The 16,849-nt window shown below is 36.3% G+C and overlaps 1 protein-coding gene across 6 annotated transcripts in view; it reads left to right on the forward strand.

Annotated features, from left to right (window-relative positions):
• The window catches only part of sp3 (phosphatidylinositide phosphatase spermathreecae), a 110,503-nt gene that overhangs the window by 28,094 nt on the left and 65,560 nt on the right, over positions 1 to 16,849 (forward strand). For 2 of the 6 annotated variants that reach the window (XR_012409020.1, XR_012409019.1), the window contains exons 2-9: positions 1,345 to 2,024; positions 2,091 to 2,906; positions 2,972 to 3,042; positions 9,656 to 10,012; positions 10,139 to 10,375; positions 10,443 to 10,759; positions 10,824 to 10,954; positions 14,015 to 14,676. Coding sequence is in view for 4 of the 6 variants with exons in the window: in XM_073960630.1 (XP_073816731.1) it covers positions 1,345 to 2,024; positions 2,091 to 2,906; positions 2,972 to 3,042; positions 9,656 to 9,871; positions 10,139 to 10,375; positions 10,443 to 10,759; positions 10,824 to 10,954; positions 14,015 to 14,676 (3,130 nt within the window). In the remaining 2 variants the exon portion in view is untranslated. The remainder of the gene's footprint in view (positions 1 to 1,344; positions 2,025 to 2,090; positions 2,907 to 2,971; positions 3,043 to 9,655; positions 10,013 to 10,138; positions 10,376 to 10,442; positions 10,760 to 10,823; positions 10,955 to 14,014; positions 14,677 to 16,849) is intronic. The other 4 variants (XM_073960630.1, XM_073960631.1, XM_073960632.1 and 1 more) reach the window with 2 other exon arrangements.

Genomic DNA, 16,849 nt, shown 5'->3' on the forward strand with positions numbered 1-16,849 from the left:
TATCGCCCGATCTCCCTCTTGTCACAGCCAACCAAGGTTTTGGAGTCCCTACAGCTACCTAACAGGGCTGAACATCGTCCGCCATCACAGATATTGTCAACAGGATTTCACACGACTTAAATCAAACAAGACCAGCCAAAAGAACGATAGTCGTAGCCCTAGACTGGTCAAAGGTATTTGACATGCAGTGTTGTTTGGCGGCATTTTGAACTTCACATTTCCTAGTACGATGAAAAATGTTTATGCAACATGTGGAATTCGGAGGAAAGAAGACCGAGAGTCGAAAAGTTAAACAGGGCGTACCCCAAGGAGGTGTAATATCACCCTTGTTTTTTATGTTTTACATCTCAAATGTCCATTGCCCTTTAGACAGCCTAAAACTGGTGACTTACGCCGATGACTGCACCATCATGACCATCGGAGTATGCATCAATGCGCTGGAGGATAAAATGAATGTCTAACTCGCCACCCTGGCTGTGGACAAAGGGGATAAGGTGTATATTGGTCATCGGAATGATATTCGACAATCGCCAAACCTCCTCGAAATATGCTGTCGCAGTTGAATCCAAATAAGGTACTAAAAGCCATATCAGGTACTACACATCCGCTACCGGATGTGTCCAGATATCTGTATCTGGAGGTAAAGATGCTGTCAGTGCAGCAACATAACGCTCACTCGACAGTTTCTTCTGGCATGTCGTTAGCCATTACATCCCAACCACTATAGGCAAATCCGGAAGGCTATTCGGCATTACAGCTTCGACATCCAAGATTCCATATCAACGGACATCAGCCGAGCGTCACTTGCTGTCTCGCTGAAAACTATTCATACTCGCGCAGTACTGCAAGCTGTTAACACATATGACGTCAATCGCGTCCTGCAACAACATCCTTCAGTGGTTGCGAACATAGAACAGTCCCTGCTCAGAGCCATACATACTCCTTCATACACTTTTGAAAATTACAGTAATTCCGAGTTTTACTGTAAATAATGACCCGAAAGTTCCAAAAACCCTGCCCGAGTGGTATTCATTCAACATATGAATTTTGTTCGTGACGACTGTGTTGATTGGATTTGTGGGTGGAATAATTTGGCTCACTATTCGTGATTACATCCCACAAACGCCTAATTATTTACGCTGGAAACTTCCAAAAGATACCTTCGGAACTCTCATTTCTTCTTTTTCTGTTTTCTGTTTTTTGTGCAGTCATAAGCTGGATGCCTTTAACTGGTGACTTTTTTTTCATTTTTAATATGGGAGTGGTGCACCTTCCTCTAAAAACAGCGATTTATCTGTGTAAATATTTTTTTAATATCTAGTACTAATTTCTTTTCTTTTATAGGATGGGATCTCTCTTCTGTGGACGATATTGAATGTATCGGCATAACGCATGGTATTGTGGGCGTCATATCCCTACCCAATGTCTATGAACCGCATCTTGTGATAATAAAGGAGGCTACACCAGTCGGTGTACTTTATCCGCCACATTTAGTGTATAAAATTAAGTCAATATGTATTTTAAGTGCTGATGATCCGGACACAAATCTTACGCCATGTACACGTCATTCAAGAAGTTCCAATACAACACCAACACACTCTAGAAATTCTTCAACATCTTCGTCGTCAATTGTGAACACGAATAATGCAAATGCCAATTCGGCAAACTCAACAACATCGTCGCGAACCAAGCTATTTGAGGGCAATCAATTGATGAATAAAACATGGGGTGCTGTCAAAAGTGCTGGTACAACAATTAAAAATACCACACAACAAGCAGCGGCATTGGCATCAAATCAAGTAAAGTCGTCGGTGGGTATAAAGGATCCATCGCGCATTGAGAAACGTATTACCGAGGAGTTGCACAAAGTATTCGATGATACGGATAGTTTCTATTTTTGTTTTGAACATGATATTACCAATAATTTGCAACGTCATTTGCCCACTGGTTCCACGGATCAGCAAACACCCGATGAAAGGTTCTTTTGGAATATGCACATGTTGGATGCTATAATGAAATTGAATGTAAGTTGTGATGAAGATTGCTAAAGATAAAATATTGAAATATAATATTTTTCCTGTCTCTTTTAGGATAAAACCTGGATATTACCCATAATTCAAGGATTTGTCCAAGTAGAGACTTGTGTCATTGGCAATGAATGTTTTAATTTGGCTTTGGTTTCTCGACGGTCTCGACATCGTGCTGGTACCCGTTACAAGCGTCGTGGTGTTGATGAAACAGGGAATTGTGCCAATTATGTGGAAACCGAACAAATACTAACATTTCGCCATCACCAATTGGCCTTTACCCAAGTACGTGGCTCGGTTCCGATTTATTGGTCCCAGCCGGGATATAAATATCGACCTCCACCACGTTTGGATAGAGGCGAACAGGAGACACAAGAAGCATTTGAAATGCACTTTAATAAAGAACTTGATATCTATGATGGTGTATGCATAGTTAATCTGGTCGAACAAAGTGGCAAGGAGAAACTTATTGGCGATGCTTATGCCAAACATGTTTTGAAATACAACAACGATCGTATTGTCTATATAACGTTTGATTTTCATGACTATTGTCGTGGCATGCATTTTGAAAATGTCTCAGCACTTGTAGAGGCTTTAGCTCCAGAGGCTGGTGCCATGGGTTTCCATTGGCGTGATCAACGTGGTGTGATATGTAATCAAAAATCGGTGTTTCGTGTTAATTGTATGGATTGTTTGGATCGTACAAATGTGGTGCAAACCGCATTGGGTAAAGCAGTATTAGAGTCACAATTGGTTAAATTGGGCATGGCTCCGCCGTATACACCCATACCGGAAGCTTTGAAATCTCCCTTTATGGTGTTGTGGGCCAATAATGGTGATATCATAAGTCGTCAATATGCTGGAACAAATGCCTTAAAGGTATTTTTTTTAATTCTTTACTTTACACTTTTTTAAAATTGGTCAATTTCTCATTTGTTTCTTAGGGCGATTATACACGCACAGGAGAACGTAAAATAAGCGGCATGATGAAGGATGGCATGAATTCAGCTAATCGGTAAGTTTCTTAATTTTATAATGAAGATTTATCATGTTTGTTCTTGTTTAGAGTTTTAGTTTTGTTTCTCCTTGTTTTGTATCTATAAACAAATTGTTGAAAATATTTTGCCATTGCTTTTATTCGCAAACTTTATCAAGAAGTTGACAACATTTTGTGAATATTTCTGTTGGGGCCTATCACTTCCTGTCTATCTCATTTTGTTCCACTAAAATTCATCAATTATTTACGGCATGCTTTTTTGTAAAAAATTACTAATTTTATCAAATATTGTTTTCAGAAGCAAATTGTTTTCTCCAATATCACAGTCGAAATTATTAATTATAAGTTGATTTTGCCGACAGAAATATATCCTGAAATATAGCAAAAAGTAAAAAACTATGTAATTTATGTAAAAAATATGCGGATACCATGATAAAAAAAATACTTGAATACCTCAAAATTTGCAACACTTTTTGCAAAAATCTTTAAATGTTCTTTAAATAAAATCAATGTTTTTTGTTTGTCATAAATTTTGTCCCTTTTTGGAAGTGTATTATCTTCTACCAAATAATATATTTTTCTAATCGGAAACCTTAGTAATATGCGTTAAAAATTCAAAACGATTTAATGTTCAGTTTAAAACTCCATCAAATAGCAGATCGAATCGAAACAAACCTAGTTTATATAGTCAAAGGCCTGCTATGTCTACAGTAAGAATCTTCAACGTTTTATTTTTTTTTTTTTTTTGAAAAACTACATTAGACCGAACCTAATATGAATTCATGCAACTGGACCGTAACTACTCTTACCCCCCGTTTACACATGCAAGTGACAGTTCGAAAAATACCAATACAATAATACCTAACAACTTCACTGCCGACAAAATTTCCTTGTCAGTGTAAGTGCTTTGAAAGTATCTTCAAATTTTTGGTACATGGGTTACGAAAAAAAATCGTGGTTTGAAATCTGTTCGCGTTCACAAAATTGGATGCTGCACTCAAAAGTTATATGCGGTTTTACTCTCTTGTAAAGAAAAAAATAAAAGAAGAGTTTTTTCGAGCTTGAGGCCTTTGTTGTTTTATTTATTTATTTAATTTCCAATATTTCGAAATTCTGTGAATTTCATCTTCAGGGAAATGTTCTACAAGTAAAATAAAATAAATAAAGTACGACTTAATAATTATATCACAGTTTTAAGTCGTACTTTATTTATTTTATTTTACTTGTAGAACATTTCCCTGAAGATGAAATTCACAGAATTTCGAAATATTGGAAATTAAATAAATAAATAAAACAACAAAGGCCTCAAGCTCGAAAAAACTCTTCTTTTATTAACAATAAAAAGGTCGAAAAAACTGAAACATTCATTGTAAAGAAAAAATATTTAAAAATTCCTATTGTGTTGTAATAAGAACATGTATATATGAATCGTTAGCAGCATTTGATATCTATCCGTAAATGCTAAAATAGTTGCTAAATTTATTTTTATTTTCGCGGAAAATCAAACAATATTGAAGAAATCTTGGGGTAAATTTTATTTATTTTAACTCAGAGTCCAAAAAATCTCTAAAAAAAATAATTTAAAAATACGTACAGAATCTAGACAACGCATAGAAAAATGTGAGACCAAAATTATAAAGATCGCGTTTATAACTTGCATATTACAGCAACAACAAAGAACGGAAACTTATTGTTGGAAATTATTTCAAAAATATATTTTTGGTTAAATACGAAAAATTTAAAAAATAAATGTTGGGAGTTATTCTATTATTTCGCTAAATTTCGATCCAAATCCTGAAGTATTTTGCTTAAACCTCTACGAGAAAAGTAATTAGTCATGAAAGTATATTTGCTTTCTGTGATAAGCAATAGAAATAAGAAGTACAGAGTAATATTGAAATCACAATCAAAGAAAAAACACAAAAGTTAAAAAGCGTGTAATTCGCGAATCCGTTTAAATCAGTTGAGGTGCATGTGCTTTTCGGATACAGGGAGTCCATGTCTATCAATATGCATGGATTTTCCCATGTTTCATTCAGCGGCCAAAGTGTGCCATCAGTTGCATCTTACTATTCAAAAAACCTTCAAGTGGGCAAAAATTACGCGATGTGCATATGATTATAAGGTGCATCCGATTTCAATAGCCCCCTATTAAAAATACGTCAATATAAATTATTTTAGACAGATTCGTCAAGAACTGCGGATGTGCCACCGCATTCTATTTTGGGATAAATAGCAATATTACTCCTGAATCTTTGTAATTTGTGACACACCTTTTTGGCAAATATAATAATCGCGTATAAAGGATTACATTTATGTAAAAATAATCAAAGAAAATCGCGGTTCAATTCGCGGAATTGTCAAAATATATTTTTGCAGATTTTCCTACTTTCAAGGTATCTATATCCGGCGTTTTAGTAGATGGATTCGACCGCGGAAGAGCTCATTAGATCCGGCACGTAAAAAAACTAAAATCACGCGGGATTCAGGGGTACCTATACGACAGTTGTAAATTTTAAAGCCAAAAAATAGGTTTTTTCAGAAAATTTACGCACCAAATTTTCGCCATTGGACTCCTATTACTAGGAAGCTGTACGGAGCACACTCATGAGATATACATCGAACGACGTGGAATCGCGAGTTCTACAATCCTATAAACTAGTTTGGATTATTATCTAGTTGCACCCTCTAATTATAAAAAAAATCGAAAAACACTGAAATCAAAACTTAAAAATGTCGGCATCGATTTTAGGGGGATGCAGTGTATATATCCAAAAGTCATACACTAGAACCATGTTGCCCAAGGGGTATTGTTTAGTTCATTCTTTGAGCACAGGTTCGAATTTGCGTGGTTTGGCCAGAAATAAAAAAGAACACAAAAAAACATGTTTACTTCAACACATTTTTCCGATTTATATTATTATATTATATTACCACTAACGCAGCTTCCACGAAAATTATTTGTTATGGTCCATATTATGAGATCGTGGCTAAAACACTTCAATTAATATAAATATATTCATATTTTATAAAATATATTAACAGTTCGCGACTTAATAAAAGGGGAACCTCAACTTCAACGATTGAAAAACGTTTTTGAATATTACCATATACACTTTCATACGGGCAAAATGTGCCTCATCGAAATAATGGTTTTAGACCCCAAGTATGTTTGGACAAATGTGTTTCAGACAATTTGGAGTCGATTTAGCAATGTCCGTCCGACTGTCTGGCTGGTGTGCACGATAACTCTCGAACGGATAAACCGATTTGGTCCAAAATTTGGCTTTCGTCATATTTTGTCCAAACTTAGTTTAACTTCTAAAATGGCCCATGTCGGTCCAACAACAACATTTGTGTCCAAGTGCAGTTTAGGGTCTGTTCGGAGATCCTTTGGAAATGTATATCGATGATATTCTTTGTGGTCCTGTTTACAGTCATATTATGTTTTCCGTGAACAAGTCCATTCTTCCTGGCATACTGGTCCAAAAATTGTACGATAACCCACTAAAATAAGTAGTGGGCGCGATATCTATCGAAAAGCTATGACTCTCAAAATAAGATCCACTTACGTAATGCACTATGTCGAACGATACCCTCCTCCGCACGATTAATCCTAATCCACACTTTGTCGGCAAGTTCAAATGTCTAAAAAATGACACAAATTTCTGGAAAGACCCTAAATACATTCGATCTGTCCGTAGATGAAAGTTCCAATGCACATAGGCTGGGGTATACATATCTCTGTCGGCAAAGCCGACTGATACTTTTTTACTTTTTCATAGTGCAGTTGCATAAAGAATATATAAATGAAATGAAGAATACGTTAATGAAAATAAGTGAAATATATATTATATTATTTTCATTGAATTGGATGTACAAACATACATTAGAGCGACCCAAAAAAATAACTAAATTTTATTTATTTATTTATTTTTTTTTTTTTGAACTCCCACCCCCTAATTTTGTTTCCATTTGATCCAAAAACCTTATATATGAAATTTATTTTTTATTTATTCCAAATATTTATTATAATAAAATAGCATTTAGGGCTATCGGCTAAGGATATATGAAATTTATGCGATCGGTTAAAGTTAACCCATGGCAACTGAGCTTTCTTTGTTTTCATAGTAATTTGTATGGCGCCAAAGATGCATTTTCACAAAATTCTCTTAAGGCCGCTTCGATTCTTCAATCGATGAAAAAACTTTACCGGTTCCTTGTTGTGCCTAAAAAACTATTTATACAAAAATTTATTATGATCGGTTAACGATAATCTATGCCCCCTGACCGATCTTTACAATTATAGGTAATTTGGGCCCTAAATATTGCTAATATTTAAAGGCGTGCGATTTTCAAAAATTTTTTAGGGAGTCGGCAGTGGCATAATCCCTCACCAAGTTGCTGTCGATTTTGGTACTTCGGATATTCTTATATGATATTATCATCAGGGTACGTAAAGAATCTTCGTATCCTTAGGTACGTATATGGATCGCAGAATTCAACTTGACGCAGTTCTCCGGAAGTCGTTCTGGCATGCCTGAATACCCTTGCATTACGTTTAATGGGCATTCTCGAAATAAACTAACGTCGAATACTTTAACGCATACCGCGTTATAAGAGGTCAACTTGCTTTATTTATGAAGTGCAGCGATCTAGGGATGGGTGCCACCGTGGTGCAATTGTATGCACACCCGCCTTGCACGCATAAGGTCGTGGGTTCGATTCCCCGGCCAGGCAACATCAAAACACTTTTCAACGGTGGTAAAATACCCCTCAGTAATGTTGGCGACATTTCCTGAGTATTTCAGCCATGTAAAACTACTCTACAAAAGTGGTGCCTTCAACACGCCGTTCGGGCTCGGCGATAAACTGTAGGTCCCATATCATTGAGCTAATATGAATCCGGGTGCACTCATTGATATGAGAGAAGTCTCCCTTGTCCCTTATGGGATGTTTGTGGAACAATTATTACCCATCTAGGGACTTCGCCAAGACTGTTCTGTGGCACGCAGTGTTTTCTTTGAATCTTCGACTAATATCATCTTTATTTTAGGGTTTGCAGGAGCTCCAATGTTGTAAAACTTCAGATTATCTAGTCACATTTTCATCTGTTGTCAATTCTCTGAGACTGGCGTTATTAGTTGCTCCTCCTCTCGTTCACGCCGCTTTTTCCTCTCTTACGGTACGAGACCGTAAGGAATAACGAAGAGACGTTAAGGAATAACGAAGCCGGTGGCTCTTTTGCGTTTGCTAATCACGAAATTTGTTATATCGAGTGGCACGATCCCTTTAAGGATGTTTTTATTCACGCTACAAAACGTCGAGTCAGAAGTATTATACCCCTCCGGACATTACCTAGCTCGGAGTCAAAGTCTACGAGTCAAAGTCTAGAGTTGGAGTCTAACCAAAAATGACTGGACTCCAGGATCCAACTCGGTATATCACTACTCGTGATGCTTTGAATCTTTAATGGTGGGTTTGCTGCTGCAAGATATTTTTATTTAATTATACATTTATTTTATCAACCAACGCCCTTATGGACAACACGTTGATAGGACATAAAGTTATTGATTCTGATACAAAATGATTGAAGATGAAATGGACCTGATATTGCAGTTGCTCTCCGGATTACAATTTTATTGTAATAATCGTAGACGACAAAAACAGTTCTTTACATTCCCATGGTAATTTTTAGTCGTTTGTGGGCTAGCTATTATAAACAGTGAGCATAGTTATTCCACTGATATATACATAAGTTTATAGTCCTACAAGAACTTTCGGGCCGTTGTCGAAGACAGTATGGAGAATAAAAGTATAGCGTTGTTCTGGATTTAATTGCACTGTTGTAGTATTGATATGAATGACTATCAGTTATTAAAATGCCAACACGATTTCCCAAAATGGATTTTGTATGTTTGCAAAGTTTGGGGAAGTGTGGACGTTCCCACGAACAAATATAACATTGTATTAAGGACAAAAAGGACTACGCTTTATAAAATTTTCAAAACTATTCTTGTCTTAGATTTAATGCGTTCATCAGCCACTCCACTCGGGTATCATTAGTTCATTGTATTCATTCTGGGCACTTATGTTAGAGGCAGGCGATAAGAGAATTATCTGAATTATGACGTAGTGGTGAAATCTGAAAAGATAGCAGATATTCCAGGTATTTGACAATTATACTGTGTACTGAGATCTATGTCTGATAAGAAGGTAAGAGTTTCGGTACCAAATAGTTCATATGATTTGGTTTTCAACAAAGAGAGAGAATGCAGAGAATGTTAGAGGCTTAACTATGCCATTCGAAGAGGAGGCAAAAAATTAATTTTCCTATAAATTTAAAATTTCCCGGAATAACTCCTATTTGCTGATTCCTAACATCTTATGCTTCTGAAAACAATCCTTTTCTCTATATAAGTATGTGTAAAATAAATGTACTAATTACTGTTCATAGCTTCATGTAAAAATTTCTCTTTTAACCAACTTTCACAAAATAACACCCCACTTTACATTGTATATATGTAAATGGGATCTAAATTTCAATGTTTTCTTACTAAATTTACTATACGTTTCGATTTTACACATCCTCAAACTCTTCGTATCTCTGTTCTTTCTTTTCTATTCGTAGTTTTTTTATACAAAATTTTGCCGATACATTTCGTCAGTGCATTATTGATTTAATGCAGGGCCAATTGAATGATGTCCAACAATTGAAAGAGGATGAGGTGTTGACAACCATACTACAAATATTATTACCCTCTGGACCAGCTCCAATAAGAGGCTATTATTATGCTGGGGTTTTACAACCGGAATTGCAATTGTTGGAAAATGTCATATATACAAGGTGGCGTAGTGGTGCTAATGTAAACTTGTAACCAACAACAGCAAGTTTCAAATGCAATCAGATATTTTCAACAATCCCATATATCAACATTATTTAGTTAAAACTTTCATTTCAATTTGTTTTATTTTAACATTGCAAAAGGTATTATTTATTTATTGGTTTTAAAGATATTTTTGTTGTTTTTTTTTATATGCATGAATTATTTTTGTATTGACTTACAAGTGGTCTTGGTTATACTAATACTGTCCTTCATTTTATCTTTTGTAGTTATTATTTGGCACGTTTTAAGGATAGCTATCGCCAAGCCACCATAGATTTAATGTTAGGCAATCCTGTAACGTCAGAATCTTTAAACGCATTGGGGGGTCAAGCGGCCCCGGACGACACCGATGCTTCGGAAGGCGCCGAACACGCAAAATTGCTTGTGGAGGATTGCCGTAAGTTGCTGTTGGGATCTGCCCAATATCCCGTCGGTGCTTGGGGTCTTATCGATGCTGATCCAGGGTAGGTTTTGTAAAATAATAAATGATTTTTTCCTATTTATTGAAATTTCGTTTTTATTTCTTTCTAGATCTGGTGATATCAATGAAACTGAAGTTGATAGCATACTCTTGCTTACCGATGATAGTTATATAGTTGCCGAATATGATTCACATTTGGATAAAATTGTACGCTTTGAGAAGGTGCTATTGGAGAACATTGTCTTGATTGAATTGGGCATGTATCAACAATCGAAAATGTTCCAAGGTTCTACCCCAGCTATGCTTTGTTTGAGAATTAATTATACCGTTGATGATGCCGATGGTTATTTTCACATGTTTAGATCGGCAAATATTCGTTTCTTTAATAATATGGCTTATCCCATAAAGACACAAGAAGAAATATCTGGTAAGCAACTGTAGTTGTAGTTGTTGTTTTTATTATTAATTGTATTTTTACTTGTTCGTTGTAGAATCTATGCAATCTATTGTGGAAATGTTTCGCATAGCTTTGGATACAGCCGGCCGTTCAGATGTTAAATTTATAACCGGTGGTGTTTTACAAAGACGTAAAAGCCGAAATCCCCTTTTGGAAGTGCCAAAGGTGAGTGGAAAATTTTGAAGCAGTGAAAAAGGGACGCCGCAGTTAAAATCGAAGCAAATCATTTAAAATTCAAACATATTTACTGTTTTCCCATTGAGCTTATTATTTCATTCTTGGACTGGAAACGGATGATCATGATACAAATTTTAACACGATACGTGAAGCCGCCCATTATTACATTGTCAACTCGCGAAGTGACCTTGAACTCAATTTAAGAGCAATGGAGTTGAACTTAAAGCTATATTTATCTTTAGAACTCACGCTTTAGATAGTTATCGTGCCCACCAGCCGTTACAAGTGGTCACCGTGGAATTTTTAGAGTTTTCGGGCCATTATATTAGGAAGTATGAACGTGCCCACGAATAACATTATATCGTTGTAAACAAAATCACTATGACTACCTTTGGTGAATATTTTAAAACGATTTTTAAACTGGCCTTATCGAAAATATTGACAATTTGTAAGGGAGGTACCGTAAAGATTTGTCCCATATATACCTTCTTAGAACATTAGCAATGTTTCGGCAAAATCGGATACTCATATCACAAGTTATCGTGCTTATCAGTTTTTGTTGTTGTAGCAAGGAAAACATGTTCGATGGTATATTTTATTTAGTTGTCTGGTTCGGGTTCTCTGTATCCAGATTCCAAAATTTCTGAAACCTGAACTGGCTGCGTCCATAAAGAATCAGGAGACATGTGAGTGGGGTTAGCTGGACATCTAAACCTATGTCGTGCGATCCCAATCCACATGCAGAGATTGTGTTTGGTATAGTGTTATCAATTTGGGTCCTATATAAATTGAGGCAGCTGCATCGTCCGGATCTTAACAATGCTAAAACCACTCGGGTTAGTCTTGGCAGCTGGCGTTCTTCTGTTACCATGGATTAGGGATGGTCTCCGAATACGGCATTCACTCTTTATCTTTTTTCTGCCTGCGCCACTGCTTTAGTATGAACGCTATTGAAGTCCGCCTGATAGGCTTGTTGATCCAGAGGTTCTCGGTTATTTTATTGGACCTCTCTCTTCAGATCATGAAGATCTCTCCTGGCGTGCCTGGGTGGGGGAAGCCTTTCCACTAGATCGTGGCAGAGATGCTCTCGGCGGTTACACCCAAGCATATTGCTTTGGCCAGCGGCTGCTACCACAGCATCAAACCTATGCTACAACAACGGCAATACCAAAATCAGGTACCGCATCGACAACGTGTTGTATTGAAACTTTAAATCTTCGCCTTCTTTTGAAGATGGTCCTCTGGTGTCATGAGGAAGCACCCTGTTGCAGTCCTCTGTTCTTCATTCTGACAGGTTTGAATATTCTTCCACTGCGTAGCGCTAACATTTGCATACCACGCTAGCGCCGCATAGCTCACCACAGACTGGCCTATTGCTTTTAAAGAGGTCTGATCTTGCCGCAAATGCTGTCGACCATTACATCCAATATCTTGGGGTAGTTAGTAATCGGAATCAGGGCTTCATTTCCGAAGTTCAGATGGTGAACAGTGTGGCAGTGGATGTAGTGGCGGATGTTTTCATATTCCTCAGATGATCGGCTATGTAGACATTTAACCTATCACATATCTCATCGATAATAGGACCCGGCCCAAGATCATACAATCATCATATATTACAATCTCTATTCCGTCCGGAAGGTGTGAATTTTAGAAAAGTAGTTGTTAAACAGTTCCGGACATATTACCCCGTCTTGCGGAACTTTCTGTTTCACTCTACGCGTCTTGGACTTGTTATAGTTGATTATCCAACGTTTCAAACACGACTGGAGGAAAGTCTTTTCTATATCCTCGAACTGCGTGGTATGGTTGACGGTATCGAAGACATTCGTTAAGTCAAGAGCGACCATAATTGTTCGGTCGCATTGCATGCTCTGCTTTTTTTCTGGACTGATATGTGGATATTTCGTGTAATGTTGTTGTGTTGCTGTGCAATTTCCGGAATCATTGCTGATTTTGGGCAACTTATTTTACCGTTGCCTACAATTTACTTAATCCATGACTTCAAGTGTAAGTTCTCTAACTGAACCCTGAAGACGGTTTGCTAGTCCCTCTGCTGGAAAATTGGGTCTGATTTCTGGTATTTGACCAGCGAGTGGCTGTAGGACCTGAGTGAATGGGCAGCTCTCTGAAGCGGTTATATAGTAAATTGGTGCATGGTCCAAGAAAGTACCGAATTCAGAGTTTTTAAGTCGTGTGGTTTGTTTACGCAGACGATGATCCGAAGTTGGTCTGAGTCAAGGGAAATAATCGGTTGCCATGACATTTCATTTATCAGACAGGGTGACACAATGGTGATGTCTGGCGAGTTTTGACATCTGCCCTTATCCTCATTGAAGGGTCTACATTCACCGTGTAAAATGTGCAGCTATCAATTTGCTAGGCCAGCACTGGTCATTTTCTAGAATAGAATATCAAAGGTAATGAGCATTGAAGTCCCATAGCGCCGCTTCTTCTACAATCCTTCTGCAAAACGTTGTAACCATCGCAACGTTGCGAGCTACAGGTGACGGTGAGCTGTGTTTTCTGGATCGCGGCTACCATGATGTTCCACCGACTCATAAAAACGGATAGATCCATGACCTGGGGTCTATCACGGAACGCACCAGGTATTCCGGGAGGTACTGCCGATCTCATCACAAAAAATATACGAAAACAGACACATAATTGTTGAGGTGACGGTCCCTGGTCGAAGTTTGTCCCGAGTACATTCAGTGCATAGAAGTGGCCGCCGTGGATGACTCTCACGCTCATTAGTCGATTCAGTTGATGCTAGCAGGGCCAGAAGGCCACGAAAAAATATATCATTGCAATCAGGACCGGCCTGATGGTAAAAATTTAAAAACTATTCTCGAAGAGCCCTTAAATTGCACTTTAATCAAATTTTTTTGTAGCAGAGCTAGATGAAGGAGTCGGCCGACATACGATGTTTGGGAGAAATTATACTCTGTTCAGAACAACTCGATCTGCTCTCAAATCGTCTGAACACGTATAATGCTGAGAATATATTTGGAAACAAAATCTAACAATTTTTTTTTCGTTTTGTTCCAGGGAATGCCTCGCAATCTCTCCGAATCTCAATTGATGCAAATCAGTTCAAAGGCATTTTCCAATGTCGCTGGTCAATTCTCGAAATTGGGTCAAACGCTCAATCCAAATAAAAACAAAACAACGAATGCTCCAAGCACATCAAATAAAACCGCTCAAATTAATCCACAAGTTATGCGTCAATCACAAACATCCATCGATAAGTGTATCGAAGCGACTGAAAAACCAATATTTACCGTTGGCAAATCTTCGAAATTGTCCACAAGTGGTTCTGATTCTGAAGAAAATGATAATAGCATATTTGAACCGGATGTCGATTCTGATACAGAATTGGCCATTTCGGCTGCTACGAATTTCAATTTTAACAACGATAATAATTTTTTACCCTCCGTGGGTATTGTAATGGGTAATGCCCAAGAAGCTGTGGACATACAATCGCCCAGCTCCGATGATATGCAACAGCTACAAGATAAAGATAATGCTATCAAACATACGGAAAATGTCAATTCAATTTCGATTTCATCGGTGGCAAATAATGTTATCATGCCAACGGGTCTATTGGAAAATGCTCCACCACTAAGACCAATTACTCCCAATCCACAAATATGTATACAAGAAGATGTTGGTGCAACAACAACAACTGTGTCGGCAGAGAATCAATCAAGGTCGGTATTTTATATGTGATAATGTAAGTTTCTTTTCATAGAATCGTAGTAGCCAATGTGAAAAATCGTATTGAAGCCTGTAATCATTCGTGGTGTCATGCGTCCTGATTTATTGAAAATTATATATTATGTTTTATGTTATACAATTTGTTTTGTTAGTTGAAAATTTTCTACGAAATACCTCAAACACAATGTCGAGTGTTGTTTTTGTAATCTTAGCATTGTGTAGTTTTAAGTTGATTTTAAACTTTTTACCTTTAAAAAGAATAACTCTCATGATAATAACTAGACATTGGATTTCTGGCATATAATTTTGCATATTCTATTATAATAAGTCGTGTATTTGAAATGTCATAGTTATAAATTTAAAGAAATAACAAAAACATCATAAAATATGCAAAATCTTGAAAAAAAGGTTGTGAAAATATGTACTCGTGTTAAAATTTCTATTTTCAATTAAACGAATTTTGTTACAATCAACAGTATGACAAATCCAATGTCTTATATAGCACACATGTGATTTCAATTCATCAAAATTTAGTTTCAGAATTGTTTCCATATTTTTTTTAGATTTGCATCGCAAGTGTTGTCTTGTATTTTCATTTTTAAATTTTTGTGAATTTGATACAATGAATTGCTTGAATGTGATTTAATGTTATTGTGCTATCTACAAACAGGTTGAAAATATGTATTAAAAGTATTTTATTCTATAAAAAAAAACTATTATTATTTATATTTCAATTTTTATTTATTGATAAAATCAACATCCATTGAATAATTTAATATTTGAAGGAAAAGGGACATTTTATACTATAATATGTATATTATATAAGATTACTAAAATACAAATATCGGTGGGATGTGAACCACATGGTACTTTTTGTTCGACACATTATACCCACATAATATGCATTACCCTTATATTCCGTATGTAGCTCAAAAGGTGCTGCTCCCACACACATGGTTTTTTCAAACTTCTCTATTGAAATTCGGAAGTTAATAAAATTTTAATGTATTAATTTTCGTATTTGTAATTTTCAACGTTCAATAAGGCAAGTAGACACGCTGACAATGGAATTCGACTACGTTGGCTACATACAATGCCATATCAATCTATATGATAGATTCTATAAGAATTTTATGAAAGAACTTGTTGTTGTATTATATTTGGCTGTTATTGCGGGTACCCATAGGTAGAGTTTTGGGGTACCATTTGCCCTCCCTATGGGTTCCTAACATGATCCCTCAAGAATGTTTAATATGACTGCCCAATTACCTCTACATTACTTTTGTTAATTTATCAAATTATTCCATAGCTTAAAGCTTTCTTTTCAATTCACAATTCATATAACATTTTATTGTTGACATAAGTTTTAAACGATATTAGCTTAAACTTACGTTTATTTATGTCTAAAAACATTTGATTCAATAATACTTCAGATCAAGTTTTAATCCTTATGAGGATGTTTGATGATTGACATTTATGATTTAAAAGGTTAAAAGAACTGAATTTAAAATATACTCTTATGAGATTTCCCCATAAAACTGGACTAAATTGATGCAACACTTTGTAATGTAATGAATTTCCTCAAACTATCGAACTCGATTTTATGTAGGACTAGCTGAACCCAGTGCGCTTCGCTACCCCGACTAAGGTATAATATAGTTTGACACATTTGTTTGTAGGCCAATTTTCTTCCAAATTTAATTAAAATCGGGTATACATAGCGTGTTTGGTGCATCAAATACATGAAATCGAACGAAAATATATATGGGAGCTATATCAAAATCTGAACCGATTTGGATATAATTTGGCACACTAATTTCTATACCGAATTCCGTCACACATTCCAAATTTCATTGAAATCGGAGATATATAGCGTGTTTCGTGCACCAAATACCTAAAATCGGCCGAAAATATATATGGAAGCTATATCCAAATCTGAGCCGATTGCAATATAACTTGGCAAATGTATTTCTAGACCAAATTCATTCACACATCTAAAATTTGGAGATGGTAAAAGATACCATTCTATAGATATTTGCATACAACATCTAAATTTTTTGAGGTACCTCCGATTCTGATGCTATATCTCCGGATCAACGCCGAATTTCAAAACATTTTATAGCCTATGTTACTTTCAGGTCATTTAGTGATATACTCTGAAAATTT

The sequence above is a fragment of the Musca autumnalis genome, unplaced genomic scaffold (genome assembly GCF_047663935.1).
Source record: "Musca autumnalis isolate F117 unplaced genomic scaffold, ASM4766393v1 scaffold_1, whole genome shotgun sequence".
Lineage (NCBI taxonomy): Eukaryota > Metazoa > Arthropoda > Insecta > Diptera > Muscidae > Musca > Musca autumnalis.